This window comes from Pristiophorus japonicus, chromosome 9, assembly GCF_044704955.1.
Source record: "Pristiophorus japonicus isolate sPriJap1 chromosome 9, sPriJap1.hap1, whole genome shotgun sequence".
Taxonomy (NCBI): domain Eukaryota; kingdom Metazoa; phylum Chordata; class Chondrichthyes; family Pristiophoridae; genus Pristiophorus; species Pristiophorus japonicus.
The window spans coordinates 73,415,702-73,435,356 of record NC_091985.1 but is presented as its reverse complement, the minus strand read 5'-3'; the positions used below and the strand labels follow the sequence as shown (position 1 = coordinate 73,435,356).

The 19,655-nt window shown below is 44.3% G+C and overlaps 1 protein-coding gene across 1 annotated transcript in view; it reads left to right on the top strand.

The window, feature by feature from the left end:
* The window catches only part of kctd3 (potassium channel tetramerization domain containing 3), a 92,783-nt gene that overhangs the window by 10,591 nt on the left and 62,537 nt on the right, over positions 1 to 19,655 (top strand). The window contains exons 2-4 of the mRNA XM_070890973.1: positions 4,698 to 4,751; positions 7,686 to 7,731; positions 17,041 to 17,114. Coding sequence (XP_070747074.1) covers positions 4,698 to 4,751; positions 7,686 to 7,731; positions 17,041 to 17,114 — 174 coding nt within the window. The remainder of the gene's footprint in view (positions 1 to 4,697; positions 4,752 to 7,685; positions 7,732 to 17,040; positions 17,115 to 19,655) is intronic.

Sequence of the window (19,655 nt, the reverse complement as noted above, 5' to 3'; positions counted from 1 at the left end):
TCTCCCCTCTCCCTTCTTCCTCCCTCTCCCCTTTCTTCCCTCCCCTCTCCCCTTTCTTCCCTCCCCTCTCCCTTTCTTCCCTCCCCTCTCCCTTTCTTCCCTCCCCTCTCCCCTTTCTTCCCTCCCCTCTCCCCTTTCTTCCCTCCCCTCTCCCTTTCTTCCCTCCCCTCTCCCCTTTCTTCCCTCCCCTCTCCCCTTTCTTCCTCCCCTCTCCCCTTTCTTCCCTCCCCTCTCCCCTTTCTTCCCTCCCCTCTCCCCTTTCTTCCCTCCCCTCTCCCCTTTCTTCCCTCCCCTCTCCCCTTTCTTCCCTCCCCTCTCCCCTTTCTTCCCTCCCCTCTCCCCTTTCTTCCTCCCCTCTCCCCTTTCTTCCCTCCCTCTCCCCTTTCTTCCCTCCCCTCTCCCCTTTCTTCCCTCCCCTCTCCCCTTTCTTCCCTCCCCTCTCCCTTTTCTTCCCTCCCCTCTCCCTTTTCTTCCCTCCCCTCTCCCCTTTCTTCCCTCCCCTCTCCCCTTTCTTCCCTCCCCTCTCCCCTTTCTTCCCTCCCCTCTTCCCTCCCCTCTCCCCTTTCTTCCCTCCCCTCTCCCCTTTCTTCCCTCCCCTCTCCCCTTTCTTCCCTCCCCTCTCCCTTTCTTCCCTCCCTCTCCCTTTCTTCCCTCCCCTCTCCCCTTTCTTCCCTCCCCTCTCCCCTTTCTTCCCTCCCCTCTCCCCTTTCTTCCTCCCCTCTCCCCTTTCTTCCCTCCCCTCTCCCCTTTCTTCCCTCCCCTCTCCCCTTTCTTCCCTCCCCTCTCCCCTTTCTTCCCTCCCCTCTCCCCTTTCTTCCCTCCCCTCTCCCCTTTCTTCCCTCCCCTCTCCCTTTCTTCCCTCCCCTCTCCCCTTTCTTCCCTCCCCTCTCCCCTTTCTTCCCTCCCCTCTTCCCTCCCCTCTCCCTTTCTTCCCTCCCCTCTCCCCTTTCTTCCCTCCCCTCTCCCCTCTCTTCCCTCCCCTCTCCCCTCTCTTCCCTCCCCTCTCCCCTCTCTTCCCCTCCCCTCTCCCCTCTCTTCCCTCCCCTCTCCCCTCTCTTCCCTCCCTCCCCTCCCTCCTCCTTCTCCTCCCTCCCCTCCTCCTTTCCTCCCTCCCCTCCCTCCTCCTTTCCTCCCTCCCCTCCCCTCGTCCTTTCCTCCCTCCCCTCCCCTCGTTCTCTTCCTCGTCCTTTCCTCCCTCCCCTCGCTGTCAGAAACACATAGACACTGACAGAGACTGACACTGACAGACAGAGAGTGAGAGAGAGAGAGAGAGACACACACATTTTGGGGGGTGGGGATGGCGGTGGGGAGGCGTCCCAGCATGCTGGTGGAGGGCTCCCGGTGCTGCAGTCGGTGAGTAGAACATTTTTTTTTAAATTATTTTTTTTGGATTTATTGATGTATTTATCATTTATTATTGATGATTGCTTTTTATTTGTAAAACTGAAATGTTTAATGTTGTAAACTTCCCTTTAAACCCCCCCCCCCCCCCATTCCTTACGCCTGATTTGTAACCTATGCCTGATTTTCTAAGTGTAGGCAAGGTTTTTCTGAGCATACAAAAATCTACACTTACTCCATTCTAAGTTAGTTTGGAGTAAGTTTTCACTGCCTAAACTTTCAAAACGGGCGTAAGTGGCCGGACACGCCCCCTTTTGGGGAAAAAAAATCTGTTCCAAACTGAAACTATTCTAACTGACTAGAACTGGAGCAAACTAAATGCCGAGAATTGCAATTTCTAAGATACTCCATTCTAAACTAGTTGCTCCAAAAAAACAGGAGCAACTCGGGCCGAAACTTGGGCCCAAAGTGTCTTGGGAATTTTTTTTGCTATTTTAGTTAATGTTTTTTGAAAAATCATTTTTATTGTTTTTCTGGTGTTAGGCCCAAGCCTCGGGGTAAATTTTTATTGATTTTTAAATTTTTCGCCCATTTTGTTTACGAACCGCCCAATCGACCCTAAATTGCACTTTTTCACCCAGAATGTGGGTGCAAGGCCCAGGTTTTTTGCTCAATGGATTTTTTTATTTTTGGAGGGGTCGTTTTCGCCGGCGATAATCTTCCCAATCTTGGCGGTCTTTTGGGCGGCGATCGAGCGCTGGCGGGCTGATAGGAATTCAAGCATATATTTCTTACTCTGCTGGTTTCTCCTGCAAGATTAAGATAACAAAGAGCATGTTTTGAGACTTTTCTGTATCACTTGATTAGCATTGACAACTTAAAATATAGGGCAATTAATAGGAACATTTATTTACACTTTATTAATGGACCATGAGACTGGTACACACCTCTATTGCCAGCAAAAATAAGTTTGATGCTGTGATGTAAATTGTGGATTTCCTGTTTATTCATGGAGGGGGAGGGAATAACTCTGGAACTGTGGTTGGTTTCAATTTTATGTAAAGAGTACCATTAGTAAAACACTATCATTGTATTTCATATCATTACCAAGGAAGGGGGAAGGGCAATTGGAGGGATCCACTTGCATCAACTCAGTTCTGCAGCTGTAGTTGTTGGTTTGCATGCTGGATATAACATTTGAGAAAACAGCATCATTGTCTTAGTGTTTCCTCTCACCTTTTTCCAGTTTTCCCCCTGATGTTCTCTCATTACCCCTATTTATGCTTGTTGGGATACAAAGCATGTGCCGACAGCCTTTACTCAAAAGTTTACAAATAATCCTCCCTAATCCAGGAACATTGAGGCATTTGTATTCCCACAGCTGGCCTAGCTGCAATCAGCTAGCTCTGCACTCCCAAACTATATGGTACACAATCCAGTCTAATGGCCTTGATCGTATAAAAACTTTTTTTAAGAAGCGGTTTGTATTTATTTGTCCATGTTCATGTCCCTCTCCCGTAGTGCAGGGGTAGCTTTTTGAAATTAAATGCGCCTTTGATCTTTCTCGCTAACTCGCTGTTGTTCACCTCTGGCTACCTCGCCACATAGGCAGCATTGGGAACTCGATGTATTTTTACCCTGGTACATGTCTAGTTTGGATCACCAGAGATTGGCATTTACATGCCTGCTCCCTGCACTTACACGGCTCTTATCCTGGGGCAGAGCAGTAAACCCATGGCTTTCTGATTCTGCAACTAGAAGAGCCAAAACTACAACCTATGAAGTTATCCAGTGAACGGACAGTCAAAACAAAAGACTAGCGTATAAACACAAAATTTGTTGCAACACTGACTGCATGTAATAGCATCAGTGAATCCCCTCTATTTGCAACCCTCTGCTACATTGAACAATTTTCCTGGATACTTTTCTCAATTCCCTCCCACGTGTAGTCATGTGAATAAAACTTTAAAATGTGTAATATATCTATCTATTCCCCGCCACACATGGTTTCCTCCCATTCAGTTCTTATTATGCTTAGCCTGATACCACATGCCTTCTGGAGCTGGCAGAATCGTTAAGTTTGGATTTAGACATCTCTGCAAGTCACTGTTGATGCCAGCCAGGAATTGTCTACTGGGAGGAGTTCCTCCTCCCCCACTTGCCAAAATGTGTCTGTTGAAGCTGAGATTCAGTCTCCAGCCCCCTTGCGGTTGATAATCTTACATCTACCAAGCCATTCCAAAATGTTGTAGAGATCCTGTTCACTAAATATTACCATGCAGTTGTACCCGCTATGGCTTGTGACTGGTATCTGCTGGAAGCAATGCTCGATGGCCATATCTGAGTTACACTGTTGGCTGTTTGCCATCTCTGGCTGGGGAAATAGAGCTCTGTGCATGTGTACTTGACAATGGGACAGTCTGTTGATACTAAAAATATTAAAAATAATGAATCTGCTGTGAATCCAAAGCCTAGTTAGACTACTTTCTCAAGGTGGCCTTGCCTTAGTTAATTTGGACAATTTTACACCTAAGTTGTACAATGTAGTTTCCATCGATGCTAACCTTTGCACAAATGTAAACAATGCAGCTTAGTCAGCATATTACAATGGAGTGTATTACAGACTAGGGCTGTTGATATTCAATGTGTTGATATGCAACTTCTGAGTTGTATGTTTCAGACCTAGTAAAATACAGTGGAAAATGAAAAATAAATAGTTGACCTGTTTTAATGGTGTTATGCCATTTTCTTCTCTGTATAGGTTTCTGATAATAAGTTACATATTAAAATGTTGTAACATTGTAGTGGTTAATTTTGTGCTTTCATTGAGAAGATGATTTATCAGTAGCCACATGCAGTGTTCTGGCCATCAGTGACATTTCTTTTACAATTAATATTCCAGTAAAATGCAAAAAGTAGGGAATAAAACTATGTACCAAAACATACATTGTGGGTGGAAAAACAGAATCAGCGAGTGACAGGCAAACAGTAATCTCATCTCAAATGTAAAAAGAAAACCCTATACAGTGAATGGAAGGCTAATGAAGTGTGAGTGTGTATCTGAGTGTAAACAATATGATCTAGAGACTTGAACAGTTGACAGGCATCCATCCGCCTGGGCCTCTACCCACTGTGTTTCTTTTATTAAGGCGAGAGATTAAAATTAAGGAATGTAATTGCAAGACAACCCAGATTTGTATCATTGTTCGGTGGTAAAAACTTAAGAAAATAGATTGAAAAATGGTGCAGTTCGGTATGGGGAATCTGGAAAGCCATTTGCTATTTAGTTATAAATAGTTTGATGTCTTAAATTTATTGGTACAGTACAAAATAAAACTTTTTTTTTGTGGTTGTAGGTTCAGCACCTCAAGACAAACACTAATGTGGATTCCAGACTCCTTTTTCTCCAGGTAAGATTGAGTTTTAAAACTTAGTTCATTCTGTAAGTTGAAGAACGTTTGTAGACTAAGTTGGAAATATGAGCTATAAAAATAAATGTATTATAAATGTAAGAAAAAAGATGCAGCAATGAAGAAAATCAGCTTTAACTGTGTTGAGAACGCAATTGAACAGGCTGACATGATAGCATTATCATGTTCTTTAATGGTAAACTGGAATGATATCCTAGAGAGGGGAAAAAACTTGCTATTTGTTTTTTCCCTTGGGTCCTTTTAGATTGTTTCAAAGACTAAAGAAGTGACTACACAACTGTCGGGTAATACAGTTGCCCAGTAAATAGGTTGCATTTTTTGGATTGCATCAACAATTCCAGAAATTTATATTGATATTTTAATTAGCTACCACCATTAAAAAAGAAATTTATCAAAAGTAAAATGAGTTTAAATGTTGTTTGCAGAACAATGTAGTATAGACCACATCCATACCCACTTTTTAATATTTATTCAATTGGAGTGGCATCTTTTAGCTAGGCTACTATATTCTCCTAAAAGCTTTACAGTTACTGCTATAGTTCAGGGAACAGCTTGAAATGACCCAAAAGTTTATTGTTTAGGAAAAAACAAATTGCCTGTATTTTTTCTCAATGTATTTTTAAAATATTGGCAATTTGAACTGGCATCCCAAAGAACACGATGATGTTATTACATCAGACTGTTTAATGCTGTTCTTACCATGATTAAAGTTGCTTTCGCTGTTCATCTATTGTTCATAAATCAATTTTATACAATGCAGTATTGATTGTTATTTTTTTCATAGATTGTAAATCAAATGAAGATCCTGGTGAGACTTAGCCATAGATTAGTGATATTTCTCCGTGTATTTTTTTCAAACATATATGCAGGTTAAGTTGAGGGGCAGTCCTGATATAGCAAATTTCAGGAACAGTGTCTCATCTTGCCTTCTAGTCTGAACATTACCATTACCAACTTTAGACCTTAGCTGTATTGCCAATTCTCCTGCCTGTTACTCCTATCCATCTTCCAATAAATTCCCTTTGAGTTTGGATTTATTTTTACTTTTTCTAATGTAATTGTGTTGCAGCTGGTAGAAAGCCCAAGCGGTGTAATAGTACCTCTTGGAAGTTTACTACAGTAATCAGATGGATGAGCTGACTTGGGGCCCAATTTTCCCCAAGCCCTTTTTTCGGCGCACTTACCTTAAATGCGCCGACTTTGCGCGCTGGAAACGGCGCCCCAAAAAAGTGGCTCCATCCTGCCTGCTCTGCTGACTCTCCGGTGTCTCAGGGCGGCGTCCATGGTGGTGGGGGTGGAGCAACAGGCAAAAAGCACTGCCGGCAGCTGCACACATGCGCAGTGAAGTCTGCACGCGTGCTCCTGCCCTCCCTGCGGGCTGTGAGCAGGATCCGATGCTCGCAGCCCCTATCCCCAGCCGAAGGGACACCCCGATCTTCGCCACACCCTATCTGTGGTGTGGAAAGGGACGAAAGAGTGTTTTGATGGGGGGGGGGGGGGGGGAGAAGAAAGTGTGTTTTGATCAGGGGAATTGGGGGAGAGAGAGTGTTTTGATGGGGAGGGGGGAGGGGAGAGTGTTTTGGGGGGGGGGGGGAGACTTTAAAAAAAAAAAAAAAACTTGATTCTGGCATAAAGGTAGGACTTCAATTTTTATTTGTTATTGATTGATTGCTTATTACTTTTTGGCCTTTGTTTAGTGCTTTGTAAGTCTTGGTGCAGGTCCTCTAAGCTTCCTTGTATTTTTTTTATTGAATGCTTATTTTTATGCTTTGTTTAGTGCTTTGTAAGTCTTGGTGCTTTAAATGTGCTAACCTGCACCGAATTCTTAACTGTCCGCCATGTTTTTCAGAACTGGTCACATACGCTGACCTAAGTCGATTTGGAATAAGTTTTAGCTGGCCAAAGTAGCATAAATGGCCAAAACTGGCGTAAGTGTCTGGGACCGCCCCCTTTTGGGGGAAAAAAACTGAACCAACAAAAATCGTACCTAACTGACTTACTCTGGAGCAAATCTTTGGGGGAAAATGGCATTTTTTAATTTACGCCAGAAAAAACAACTTACTCCAAAAAAATTGATGCAAGTCATGGCTAAAATTGGGCCCAATATTCCCAGTTTTACATTGATGCAAATGTTGTACTATAACTGGCCTTTGGTTCTAATGGGTTATTTTAATTTGAATTCATAATTTTTTTAATTAACATTGCCCATTATTAAACTCTAGTGTTTGACCAGCACGATGTGCGCACACTGTGATATACAGACACCGACTCTATGGTAATGGTTTGTTTAGTTACCCAGTGATCATTATTCAACAGTCAGAGCGTGCAATACAACTTGGAAGTTTTATATTACTACATCACTGGGTTGATTGTAATAAACATCCTCAAATGTAAATTGTACTAAATCTGTTCTAATAGGAAATGATAGGAAATGAAAGGAAACTGCTGGAAAGGCTCAGCAGATCAGACAGCATCTAGAAGGAAAGATTAGGTGAGGTTAAGGTTTCAGGTCTATGACCCTTCATTAGAAACAAATATTATAGATGTGTAATATCTTCTGGTTCTGACGAAAGGTCATCGACCTAAAGGTTAACCTAACCTAACCTTTTTACTTTCTTCACAAATGCTACTGGACCGACTGAGTGTTTCCAGCATTTTCTGTTTTATTTCAAATTTCCAACATTTGCCGTATTTTGCTCTGGCTCTATTAGGACCCTTTTTACCATTGATTATTCAGCATTTTCACGGAAAGTTAGTTCGATGTGTTTAATGGGCATATTTGAAACCTCCAGTGGGCAGTTCATCCTCGATATAAACTAGTATATATTGTCCAAAATTGTTGAACAGTTTCTTTTCATATTAGCCAAAGCACTGACCTTCATACTAATTCACTGCCAACTGCTTTTGTTCCAGCTTGCTGAGTGGGAGAATCTCAACACTACGGGATGAGACTGGAGCAGTAAGCTGATACTTTATATTTAATGTTTGATTTTTTTTTGAAAGCACAATTCTATTGTTACTTATGAATGTTCTTTAACTCTTACGGAGGAACACACTGTATGAAGAATCTGTCTACATTTATTTATGCAGTAATAATGAATAATTCTCAGTTACTTTAGTCAGCAAAGTTGCAACTACAGAAGTTACCATTGCAGTTTTACATTTTTTTTTAATATTATGTTCTTTACTAAACGTTCAATGACCCTTGTCTGCCACAACCATTTTCTACTCCCTAGCATCTGAACACTGATTACCGAGAATTGTAAGTGCCCCAGGCTAACACAGCAAATTACCCTGGAGCATTTTCATGTTACAATGGTCAGTTACAAAGCAGTGTAACCGATCAGTCTGCTCAGTAGCTTCCTAAATGGCTTTGCTACACAACAGAGACATCATGGATTAATAGGTTAATACTGCATTTTTCATGGTTATGTATTGCACCCTCTTCATCTCTCGTTGCCTGGCACTATATAAATGCAAGCACTGCTATGACTGCTATTATTTCCACATCTAAATAATATCTAATTGAATTTTCCTTCTGATCCAGCATTGTATTTATGTACACTCCTGTTAGAGAAACCTCCCTAGCCTCACATTTCAGGAACATCAGAATCTCTTTTCGAACTTGTATTTTTAATTTCAAATAATTTTTTTTTAAGGTGCTTAAAGTTGTCAAATATTTCATTGCTTACAGGGACAATAGGAAGGTGAAGTATTCCTGTGCCCCGATTGGGGGCGGTAACCTTCTGGGTCCAGGATATTTAGTGCCCGGCATGGAATTGCCCTTATGCCCTGAAAGGAAGCGGAGCGCAATCTCCTGCACTCCACTTCCTTTAGAGGTGGGTTCCGGGGCACCACTGGGCACTGTCAGCATCCGTCAGCAGTGCTGACTCGCTTCAATGTCTCTCCCCTTTGATTAAAGGGGAGGAAGGACCGCTGCACACTCTGCATGGCCTTGGATGGCCACCACTGGGTCACTAGGGCAGACAGCGACCAGGCCAACAGTTTGGCACCCAAGAAGGAGTGCCAAGCTGCACAATGCTAGGGCCACCATCGTCGAACCGACCCGAGAGCCGGCTGACAAAAAAAGATCAGCGCCTGGGGCCCTCCCCTTTAATTACTGCTTCGAGAGCAGCTATCAGTCAGCTTCACGACCTGCGAAGCTGGCGTTGACATCTGCCCGCGCCAACCCCGTGGGGCGTTAAGGGGTCGGCCGGGGGAAGGTGAGGGGTCGGCGAGCACGGCAATAACATCATTGACGGTTGCTCGGGCCGCTAACTGCAGTAATGCCGCCCTCCCCCGGACAAAAGCGGTCTTGCACCTCGTTATTGCCCCACAGCCGCTAAAGGGGGTATAAAAAGGGGCAATTTCGCCTCCTAGGTTTCATAATATAACCATTTCCGCTGGTTGAACAAGGAGTTCTATTTCGGAAGATCCCTTGGATGGCTGTTCCTTTTACACCAGTGCTATTAATTTTTCCTGAGGGTCTGTAGGAGTTTCGCATTAGGGAGGGTCTGTGCTGTTATTTCCCAACACAATGTGCTTTTTTCAGTTATGCCAGGTATTTTCTTATTCAAAGAGGATAAAAATGTTGTTGGACAATGTCATGATCTTTCACTTTGTGGGTTAAAGCTGGGCTTACCCTGTTTTCCAATAATTGTTGTTGGAGAGGGGATAACATTGAATCCCAGCCAGTTGTTTTGGTGCCTTTGACACCCAACATGTTCAGTCACTGCAGCAACAATCAACAATGCAAATTGAATGCTGAACTGTATAGTTAAATGAGCAGAATGTAAGTCGGGAAGTCATGCTCTGCTCAGACCACAACCGAATACTGTGCCCAGTTCTTGTCACTGAGACGCAAGCAAGGTATTCAATTTCTGAAGACTGTAGCGATCCCTAACATCCGAGCAATGACTTAAGAGGAAAGACTGCAGAAACTTGGGACTTTTCAGTCTTGAAAGTAAATGATTGATGGGCAATGTTGAAGAACTTATATCTAAAATGTTACTTCAAATTAAACTGTAATAATAGAACATGAGATTTAGAACTGAGAGTTTTTCTTGACCCAAGATCAACATAGTGGATTTCTGGGTAGAATAGTAAAGGTTAACAGTCATCGAATCAATTGAATTCTGTGATGGGGAGAAAGACCCTTCTACACGGATGAGCCACAGTCGTTTGAATGGCCTTTGTTGTCTGTATCTATCGTGTGACCTTCCGAACATCCCCTACTCGAGCATGCCATGAATAGAGCCACAGCAGCATCTGTAGTAGAATGTCTGCCGAGGGCCACAGGTGAAGGGGAGGAATACCACATTGTGACCCCCCACCTGCGAGGGAACAACTCCGCAGGTCGAGCTACAAAAGAGCTGGAGCGCTGGGCCCTGGAACATCGTGGCCCCCTGACCTGCGAGAGAACAGCTCCGCAGGTCAGGAAGTAAAAGAGCTGGAGCGGCATACCACTTCAACCTCCAGCGCGAGCTGCTCCAAGTGTGCAACGCATTTGAGATGGGCGACTGGGTGACGTCATCAAAACCCTGGTCGCCGTTTTGGAGGGTGGGCAAGAACATCGGCAGGACCCAGGTACAGAGGAGTGGGAAGGATGAGCGGCGAGTGCTTGTGGTGAGATGCGATGAATGTTTGTGGCGGAGGGAGCGGTGAGAGATCGTGGCGGAGGTACGACAGATGAGGGTACGGGTCCCAGAAGAGCCGAGGGCCCAGGGGCAGCACGGACCAGCTCACGCTGCGATATGTGTGCGCGCTAGGTCCGTGCAGCAGAGCAGGTCTCCAGTCATCTTGGTTAATCCTTGCCACTGAACCAAGACCGAGCTCTGTCAAGCCCATGTGGTGGCTGGTGTGCAACGGTCACCGCACGTTTAAAAAAAATTCACGCACAGGCATCTTCCACCCCCTCAATTGGAGTTGAGGACTGGAACATCGGGTCCTTCATCGAAACTCGTGGAAGCAAGTCATCCTCGTTCGAGGGACCGCCTATGATGATATTATGAATGATACTTCCTTGTATTGTGTAGCTTCAACTAATTCTTTAACTGAACTTTTCTATAGTGTGTGCATATAATTGGATTATTAATTGTAAATTCAGATGACATATACCACATTTTTAATAAGTGTTTCCTTTTGACTAGCACCTGTCTGATCCATGCCCACAATTCCCAGAGCTCCATGTTTGAATACCTCCAATCAGGTTTCCGCCTCTGCCACAGTATCGAAACGGCTATTATCAAAGTCACAAATGCCATCACTTGTGACTGTGACAAAGATAACCTATCCCTCATCCTTCTCGACCTGTCTGTAGCCTTTGACACGGTTGACTACTCCACCCTCCTCCAACGCCCCTACACCATCGCCCGGCTGGTTGGGGCTGCACTAACCTGGCTCTATACTTATCAATCTAATCATAGTCAGAGAATCACCTGCAATGGCTTCTCTTCCCACTCCCACATCACTACCTCTGTTGTCCCCCAAGGATCTATTCTCGTCCCCCTCCTTTTTCTCACTACATGCTGCCCCTCGGCGACATCATCCAAAAACACAATAAATTTTCACATGTATCCACAACACCCAGCTCTACCTCACCACCACTTCTCTCGACCCCTCCCCTGTCTCTTTAAGTGTCAGATTGCTTGTCCACCTTCCAGTACTGGTCCCGGCCACAAATGCCATTCTCTAGCCACCGACTCCATCTTTCTCTTTAGCATCTGTCTGAGGCTGAACCAGACTGTTCGCACCCTTGGTGTCACATTTGACCCAGAAATGAGCTTCTGACCACATATCCACGGCATAGCTAAGACCGTCTATTTTCATCTTCGTAACATCACCCATCTCCACCCCTGTTTCAGCTCGTGCTGCTGGAACACTCTTCCATGTCTTTGTACCACTAGACCTGACTATTCCAACGCATTCCTGGCAAGCCTCCCACGTTCTACCCTACGCAAACTTGAGGTAATTCAAAACTCGGCTGCCCGTGTCCTAACACGCACCAAGTCCCATTCACCCATCATTCCTGTGCTTGCCGATCTACATTGAGCAACGCCTTGATTTCAAATTTCTCATCCTTGTTTTCAAATCCCTCCATGGCCTCGCCTCTCCCTAACTCTAATCTCCTCCACCGCCACAACCCCTTTTCCCCCCACCCCCCACCCCGAGATATTTGTGCTCTTTTAATTCTGCCCTCGTGAGCATCCCTGATTATAATTGCTCAAATTGGTGGCTGTGCCTTTAGTGGCCAGGGCCCTAAGCTCTGGAATTCTTCCCTAAACAACTCCATCTCTATACCTCTCTTTCCTCCTCCAAGGCGCTCTTTAATATCTACCTTTTTGACCAAGCTTTTGGTCATCTGCTGTAATTTCTCCTTATGTGGCTCAGTGTCAAATTTTTGTCTTGTAACACTCCTGTGAAGCACCTTGGGATGTTTTACTACGATAAAGAAGCTATATAAATACAAGTTGTTAAGGTTGACACATTTATAGGTAGCTATGCTGTCTAATTGGCATAGAAATTGTTAAACACCACATCCTGCTGAGTAGTTTTTCAAAAGCTCCAATGCTGAAGCTTGTGGTGAGATAAATACTCCACAGTGATCAATTACTTCTTTTGCTTATGCTAGAGAAGATTGTTTTGAATTGGTAAGTTGGATACGTTGATGTCGAAACAGCCTTGCACTCCCAGTGGGAACGACTATCCAGGTGCTTCACTACAATCTGGAATGATTAGTATGATGTGCTGGGGCGTTCAATATTTTCAGTAGCTAACTCAAAAACTTTAGAAAAACGCTCCAGTCGAAGGTGCTGATTGGGTGTTGCCTTTTTTTTCCCTCTTGAGTTTTTTAAATACCACGTGAAGATGTGACTGGGTCAGATAACCAAACTTATGATATTTTTGTTAGCAAAGGATTAAATAACATTCTGAATTATCTCATGCTAACTATCTTCTGCTAATGCATACAATGGATAATATTGTGCTGTGATATGCAAGGGTAATACTATTAGTCCTGTGGTCAGAAATAGTTGGTGGTTGGATGTGTAGCATTCCACAGCAATTAAATATGTTTATGACGATGGGGCAGTAACATTCTAGTTTTGATTGCTACACATTTTTTAAAAAAAGTATGTGCACATGTGCCTTTTTAAATGCAATAACTTCCTCTTGCATAAGCTGTAATCCTTGTCCAGAACAGCACTCCTGTCTGATTTTTAGCTGGGCAAAAAAATGCAACCTTTCCTGTGATGATGCGACATCCTTATTACAACACTCTATTGCAGCAATATACTGTGGCCTATAATGCCATCTGGTGGTAAAATGGTAGTGTTTCAGCATCACCTTTTGAAATTAGTTCTGGCAAAGAAACAAATTTCTTGCATCATGGAATCATACAACACAGGAGGAGGCCATTCGGCCTGTCGTGCAGGATCTTTGAAAGAGCTGTGCAATTTAGTCCCACACCCCAGCTTTTCCCCCCAAAACCTGCAAGTTCTCTTCAAGTATATGTCGAACTGCCTTTCGAAAGGTCCTATAGAATCTGATTTCACCACCCTTTCAGGTAGTGTGTTCCAGGTCTTGTTGACAACACTCTATGCAAGCAAATATCTCTTCATTTCCTCTCTAGTTCTTTTGCCAATTATTTTAAATCTATGACCTCTGGTTGCCAACCCCGAAGTAAACAGTTTTGCCCTACTTGCTCTATCAAACCCCTCATAATTTTGAATACCTGTATTAGGTCTCTAAGGAGAACAATCCCAGCTTCTCCAATCTCTCCACATAACTGAAGCCTTTCATCCCTAGTATCATCCTGGCAAACGTCCTCTGTACCTTCTCCAATGCTTTGACATCATTATTCGTCTATTAAAAGAAAACAAAGCAGCTTATCTTTGGTGTTTCTGTTGAAAAATTGTATTTATACCGTCAAAGATTGAAACCTAAATTTTGTCAGATTTCCCCTTCAAGTCTGGTTTTCTAAAATAATCTAAAAGCAGAGGTTTTCTAAATTAATATAACAAAAGCGGAGGAATAGTCAGGCTTGTAAAAAATTAATTCCATATTGGGTTGGTGGCGGGGGGGGACGGCGTTTGAAGAAGAGAGGAACTAAGCTGTGTGGGGTGTGTCGTATGCTCCCTTAGAATCTTTAAGAAATTGACTGCAAATCAAGAATTTTGCTTCTGCCAGAAGTTATTGTAAATTCTAAGGACAAACACAGATAAAGAGATTTGTGCTGGGGGGAGCAGACTTGCAGTACTACTACACAGTGAATGACAGCCAAAATAGTTTTAACATCATTACATAACACCTTTGTGTGGCCATGTGCCTATAATGCAATGCTAACCACTTCGAAGAAAAAGCAAATCAGAATACGTATGTGCAAAGTACAGACTTAATTAGAGCCTGAAAAAGGGAAATAATCTAACTTTTAGGTATTGAAGGATGTGGTACAGAAAATGTAGTATTAGTTTTTGACCTTTGCAGCATCTTCTGTAAAAGCTCATTGTTTGGGCTCAATTTTGCCCAAGCCGGTTTTCTGGCGTATTGCCAGAGTTATGCCCATTTTTCCAAGACAGAAATGCGGCAGAAATATTTTGCCAAAGTTTCCCTGATGTATAACGTTATTTCAATGGATGCACATACGCAGTACAGCTCTGGGTTGGCAATCGGCCATTTTTAAAGAGCCAGTTGTGTGTGTGTGTGAGAGAGAGAAGGAGTGCTGTGAGAGCATTGGAAAAATCGGATCTGCAGCAACACAAGATGCAACGCGGTGCAAGGACCAAGAATTTCTCATAGGATGAATTGGAGGCACTAGTTACTGTGATTGAGAACAGATGGCAGGAGCTGGACACCAGCAGAGGTCACAAAAGTTCCACCCAAAGGAATGAAGAAATGCTGGAACCAAGTTGCAGAAGATTACAGCGCAATGGTGACCACCACAAGATCTGGAGGCCAGTGTAAAAAGAAATGGCAGGACCTTGGTCAAGTAGTTAGTGTAAGTAATTATTTCATTTATTCAATTGAATTGCAGTTGTAAATGTGACCAGCTGTATATGTCCCATCCAGCAGAAAGACACCTCTCTTTAAAAAGTTGCATTTTCATCTTTGCAGAGGAAGGGTGGCACATAATAAAAGGGAAAGAATTCAAACAGGAGGAGCCCCGGCAAATCTGCACCCACTGACACCATTGGAAGAGAGGGTCACTACTTTGATGGGTCCTGCCTGGAAAAAAGCAACCACCACTGCACAAGCTGGGCCCACATGAGGGAGAGGGTAAGTCCTGCAAATTCCACAGTCTGGCTTTGCTAAATGTTAAGTACTGTGTGGGCTAGCCATGCTTCGGGTCCTGAGGATATCTCCGTCAGCTATGCTTCGGTTAATGCAATGTGCTATCATTCATCGTAGTCCTTCAAATCAGCCTGCTGCCTGTGCTGTGTGAGCCTACACATGCCACCCAGCCTGCTGCTCTGCTGCTAACCATTTGTTTGTGTTCTGTTATATTTTGCAGAACTTGGGGCCAACCCTGACAATGCAGAAGATGATTCAGACTCGGACGAGCCTGAAGAGGAGAACATCTTCCAATCCCACCCTCCAGACCAAGTGCATGGGGGGGAGGATATGGATGAAGCCCCCACTGTTTTACTGACTTTGGTGGTGGTGCAGGTGCCGCCCATTGAGGTGCTAGCTCCTTCCGTGACTAATGGTTTGAGTGTTGGTGGGACATTCCATAGTTTCCTAACATCCGAAGCTGCGGGTCCCACTGGTGGGGTGCAGCGAGACACACCCAGGGCCCCACCTTCCGAGGCTGCGGGTCCCAGTGGTGGGGTGCAGCGAGACACACCCAGGGCCCCACCTTCCGAGACTGCGTGTCCCAGTAGTGGGGTGCGAGCCACACCTGTGGGAAGGAGAGCTCGACCGCTTTCTTGAGGTGCAGGATTTAACAGATGTGGTTCAGATGATGGCAATGAGTGGGGAGAGCAGTGACCTTACGCGATCACTCCTGGAGATAATCTGCTTTCTGCTTTGGTGTACCCTGGGCACAGGTGAATGACATTTTGGGCTGCTGGGGATTTGGTGTTGATGTTCACCTGTTACTTTATATTGACCAGAATTTACCCCTCAGACTAATCAACATCTCTGTTTGGTCTGAGGTGTAGATTAGTGCAAACTGGGTCCATTCAGTCTTTTTTTTGATCCAGCAATTGAAAATTGGGATGTCATTGTTTGGTTGTCAGCTGCCTGGTGAAGATCTTGTGATAAGAGTTTTTGCTCAGTTGCGTTGTTTTTTTTCAGCATAACTTGCCCGAAATAAACATAACCAGCGCAAAAGATCGCGGAATTTTAAGCGCAAATCACGTTCAGCTCAAATTGAGTTTCCACGATCGTTTGCGCTAGTTTAAAAAAAATATCGCGCTAGAAGCAGGCCCTGTCTACAAAACTGGCCCCCAGGGTGAATTAATCACCGTTGGGAGTTTCCGCTAATTGCACATGTTTGCAGGCTTTCGAAAAGGCTCCAAAAATTAAGCAGGTTCTTTTGGGCGCAAGGACACGAATAGGCATGTTTTAAAAGCTTTTGAGTTTAAAAAAAATACTAAGAAACTGATGACTATACCCCAATATAACTATTGTTAAGTCATTTTCAGTCATTTAAAATTGGGTTACTCACAGCTGGAGGGAGAATTGATACTGCAATTAAAAATGCTTATTTTTTGTGATAAATCCATTTTCAGTTGTACTACTCAAACTGCAGCAAAATATATCAAAAAATATATTTTGAAACATTTTTTAATTGTGTTTTTAAAATCTGTCCGATTGCGCTGGTTCATGGCAGATTTTACATTTGGCATTAAATATACAAGTGGGTTTGAGTAAACTCTAGAAAAAGTAGTATTTCTCTGCAGGAAATCTTGGGTGTAATTTGCACCCGGACCGCCGATTGCGCCCAAAGCGGAAACTCTTGGCCCTTGGTCTTTGGTTATTTACTCATTGGTCAATGAATCAGCAATCAAGTCACTTATGTCAAATAGAGGCATTTACAGAATATTTGTTCTTGTCCAGTGTTTATCTTCGAGGGATTCAAAAGTATCATCTAAAGCTTTGAAGCGGAAAAATCCTTTACTTTATCATAGCCATTTTATGGTCACTGTGCAACATTATGCTTAAAGTAATATATATAGTAGATATGCCTGCATGAGCTATCAGTGTCACATTAAATATTTAAAACAATTGTCTTTCATTGCTATTAAAATATATATGCTCTCCCCCATAGATATTTATTGACCGAGATCCCACAGCATTTGCACCAATTCTAAATTTTCTTCGAACAAAGGAGTTAGATTTAAGGTAAGGAAAAACTTTTGTTTTCACAGTTATAACAGTCAACATCAATCCAACTAATCCCAACAGGATTACACAATGTACTTTATTTTTTCTCCCTCCTTCAAAAATTCACTTGTTAAAATGAATTCCAGTCAGACCTCAGCACATTGAATATGTTTGTTTACATGTGGTAAGATTTACATTCTTTCACTGAGTATAGAGACCATGTTTATGATTTCCATACAAATAGAGATTTCCCCTCCCCCCCCCCCCCCCCTCCCTGTGGTCTTTGCACTGGTACCTACAGAACGTCTAATAAAACAAATCTAGAATATTAATTTCATAAAGCAAATTGAGGCTATATAAGTTTCTTTCAGGATTTCTATGGAGTACAGACCTCAGACTGTCTTGTGAATGTAATCAGGCAGTTGGCTTCTGGCCTAACCAGGATTCAGAATCTTAAATATTGCAGTTTTATTCTCTCTCCCTTCCAAAGAAATGAATCTGAATTGTTTTAAGCTCAGTCAAGCCTTCGCCATAGGAATCCCTTGAGCCGGTTTGTAGGATCAGATGTAAACTAATTAGTCGTCATGTGCGCAGTAGAATGAACCAAATTTAGTGTTTACTATTTCAATGCACACAATCTACATTTTATAATAATGAGAAGTATGTACTGTGATTACATTTTTTTTTGAAGGATTGGCTGGAGCTAACTCCTTAATATAAGCATATGATTCAATACATAATACATTTGTCAGCTAAACTCCTGTGGTTTTATGCTTGGGTAGTTTTGGGCACGGTTGTGTCATGCGACACTGGAGTCCTCCACTGCTCAGGTACTCCCTGTGGATAAATTATCTAAATAAGGTCCTTGGGTCATTCAGTTTAAGAGATCTTGTGGCTTACTAGATATTTGTAAACTTCAGGCACTGGGTCAGAAAAAAACCAGGAAATTAGTGCCTTTTTTTAAATACCTTTGGCACATTCAAGTGCATATTTGACTGTGACACATGTTCTGAAACTTGTATGGGAGCTGTTAGAAATTACCTCTTTACAGCTAATTCTGGCGAACCTGCATTTTGACAACACCTTTTGACCTATCGAGGTTCCCCATAAAACTTAATACCCAATAAGACTTCTAGTTCTTTGTCTTGATTCTTGAAACAAAGCTCGCTCTAAAGATGTCTTACTATTTTGACTATATGTTTTCTCTGTTTATACTAACCCAGGGTTTCTTCCTTGGAAAATAGTTCATCTATCTTGTCCCTATTCCCTCAATGCAAAACCTAGTTCTCTATCCTTTGAACTATGAAGTGCAAACCAGAACTTTGTCACCTCAACCAGTCTTTAAGACATAGCAAAATGACTGTGTTTACACTAATTGCTACAACCATCCTTCGATTCTAAACCATTCCATACAAATTGTCTTAAGGTACAGAAACAAACTGAAGCTTTTACTTGAAAACCACAGATAATGAGCGTTTCTAAGCATTTTTCTACCATCCTAGGCAGACACCTTGGGCCCAAGTTTCGGGCTGTGCCTAGAACGGCGCGGCCCCGACCTGGACGCCCGTTTTTCGCACCACAAAGTGCGCCTAAAAAAAACTTCCAGATTCTCCGGCTCCCTGCTGATCCTCTGGCCCTTGGCGCGGCGCAGCACGAGCTGTAGGGGGTGGAGCCAGGTCCCTGCGCTGAAAACAGTGCCGGGACCTCTGCACATGCGTGCTACAGTGGGCGCGCATGTGCAGTACCTCCAGGCGCCCAAAACTGTGTGGGAGGGGCCCGAAGCACGCAACCCCTAGCCCTGGCCCAATGGCCTCACTGGGGCTGCGTGAATTAGGCTCCTCCCACGCCCAGCTCCTACTTCCTCCGGACCCGACTCGACTCCCGCTCCCCCGGACCCGACTCGACCCAACTTGACTCCCGCTCCCGACCGATCGATCTCTCTCTCCTCCTCCCCGCCCCCCGACCGATCCGAAACTCCAGACCCCCCCGGACCCGACGCCGCCTACCTGTCAATCCGGTAAGTCTAAGCTCGAAGTCTTGGGCCCGGCCGGGCCCGGCCCGTTCAGCCTCCCTCTCCTTTCTCTCTCTCTCTCTCTCTCTCCTCTCTCTCTCTCTCTCTCTCTCTCTCTCTCTCTCTCTCTCTCTCTCTCTCTCTCTTCCCCCCCTTCTCTTCCCCCCCTTCCCTTCCCCTCCCTCCCTTCTCTCACCCCCCCTCCCTCCCTCCCTCCCTTCTCTCACCCCCCCTCCCTCCCTCCCTCCCTTCTCTCACCCCCCTCCCTCCCTCCCTCCCTTCTCTCACCCCCCTCCCTCCCTCCCTTCTCTCCCTTCTCTCACCCCCCTCCCTCCCTCCCTTCTCTCCCTTCTCTCACCCCCCTCCCTCCCTCCCTTCTCTCACCCCCCTCCCTCCCTCCCTTCTCTCACCCCCCTCCCTCCCTCCCTTCTCTCACCCCCCTCCCTCCCTCCCTTCTCTCATCCCCCTCCCTCCCTCCCTTCTCTCATCCCCCTCCCTTCTCTCACCCCCCTCCCTCCCTCCCTTCTCTCACCCCCCTCCCTCCCTCC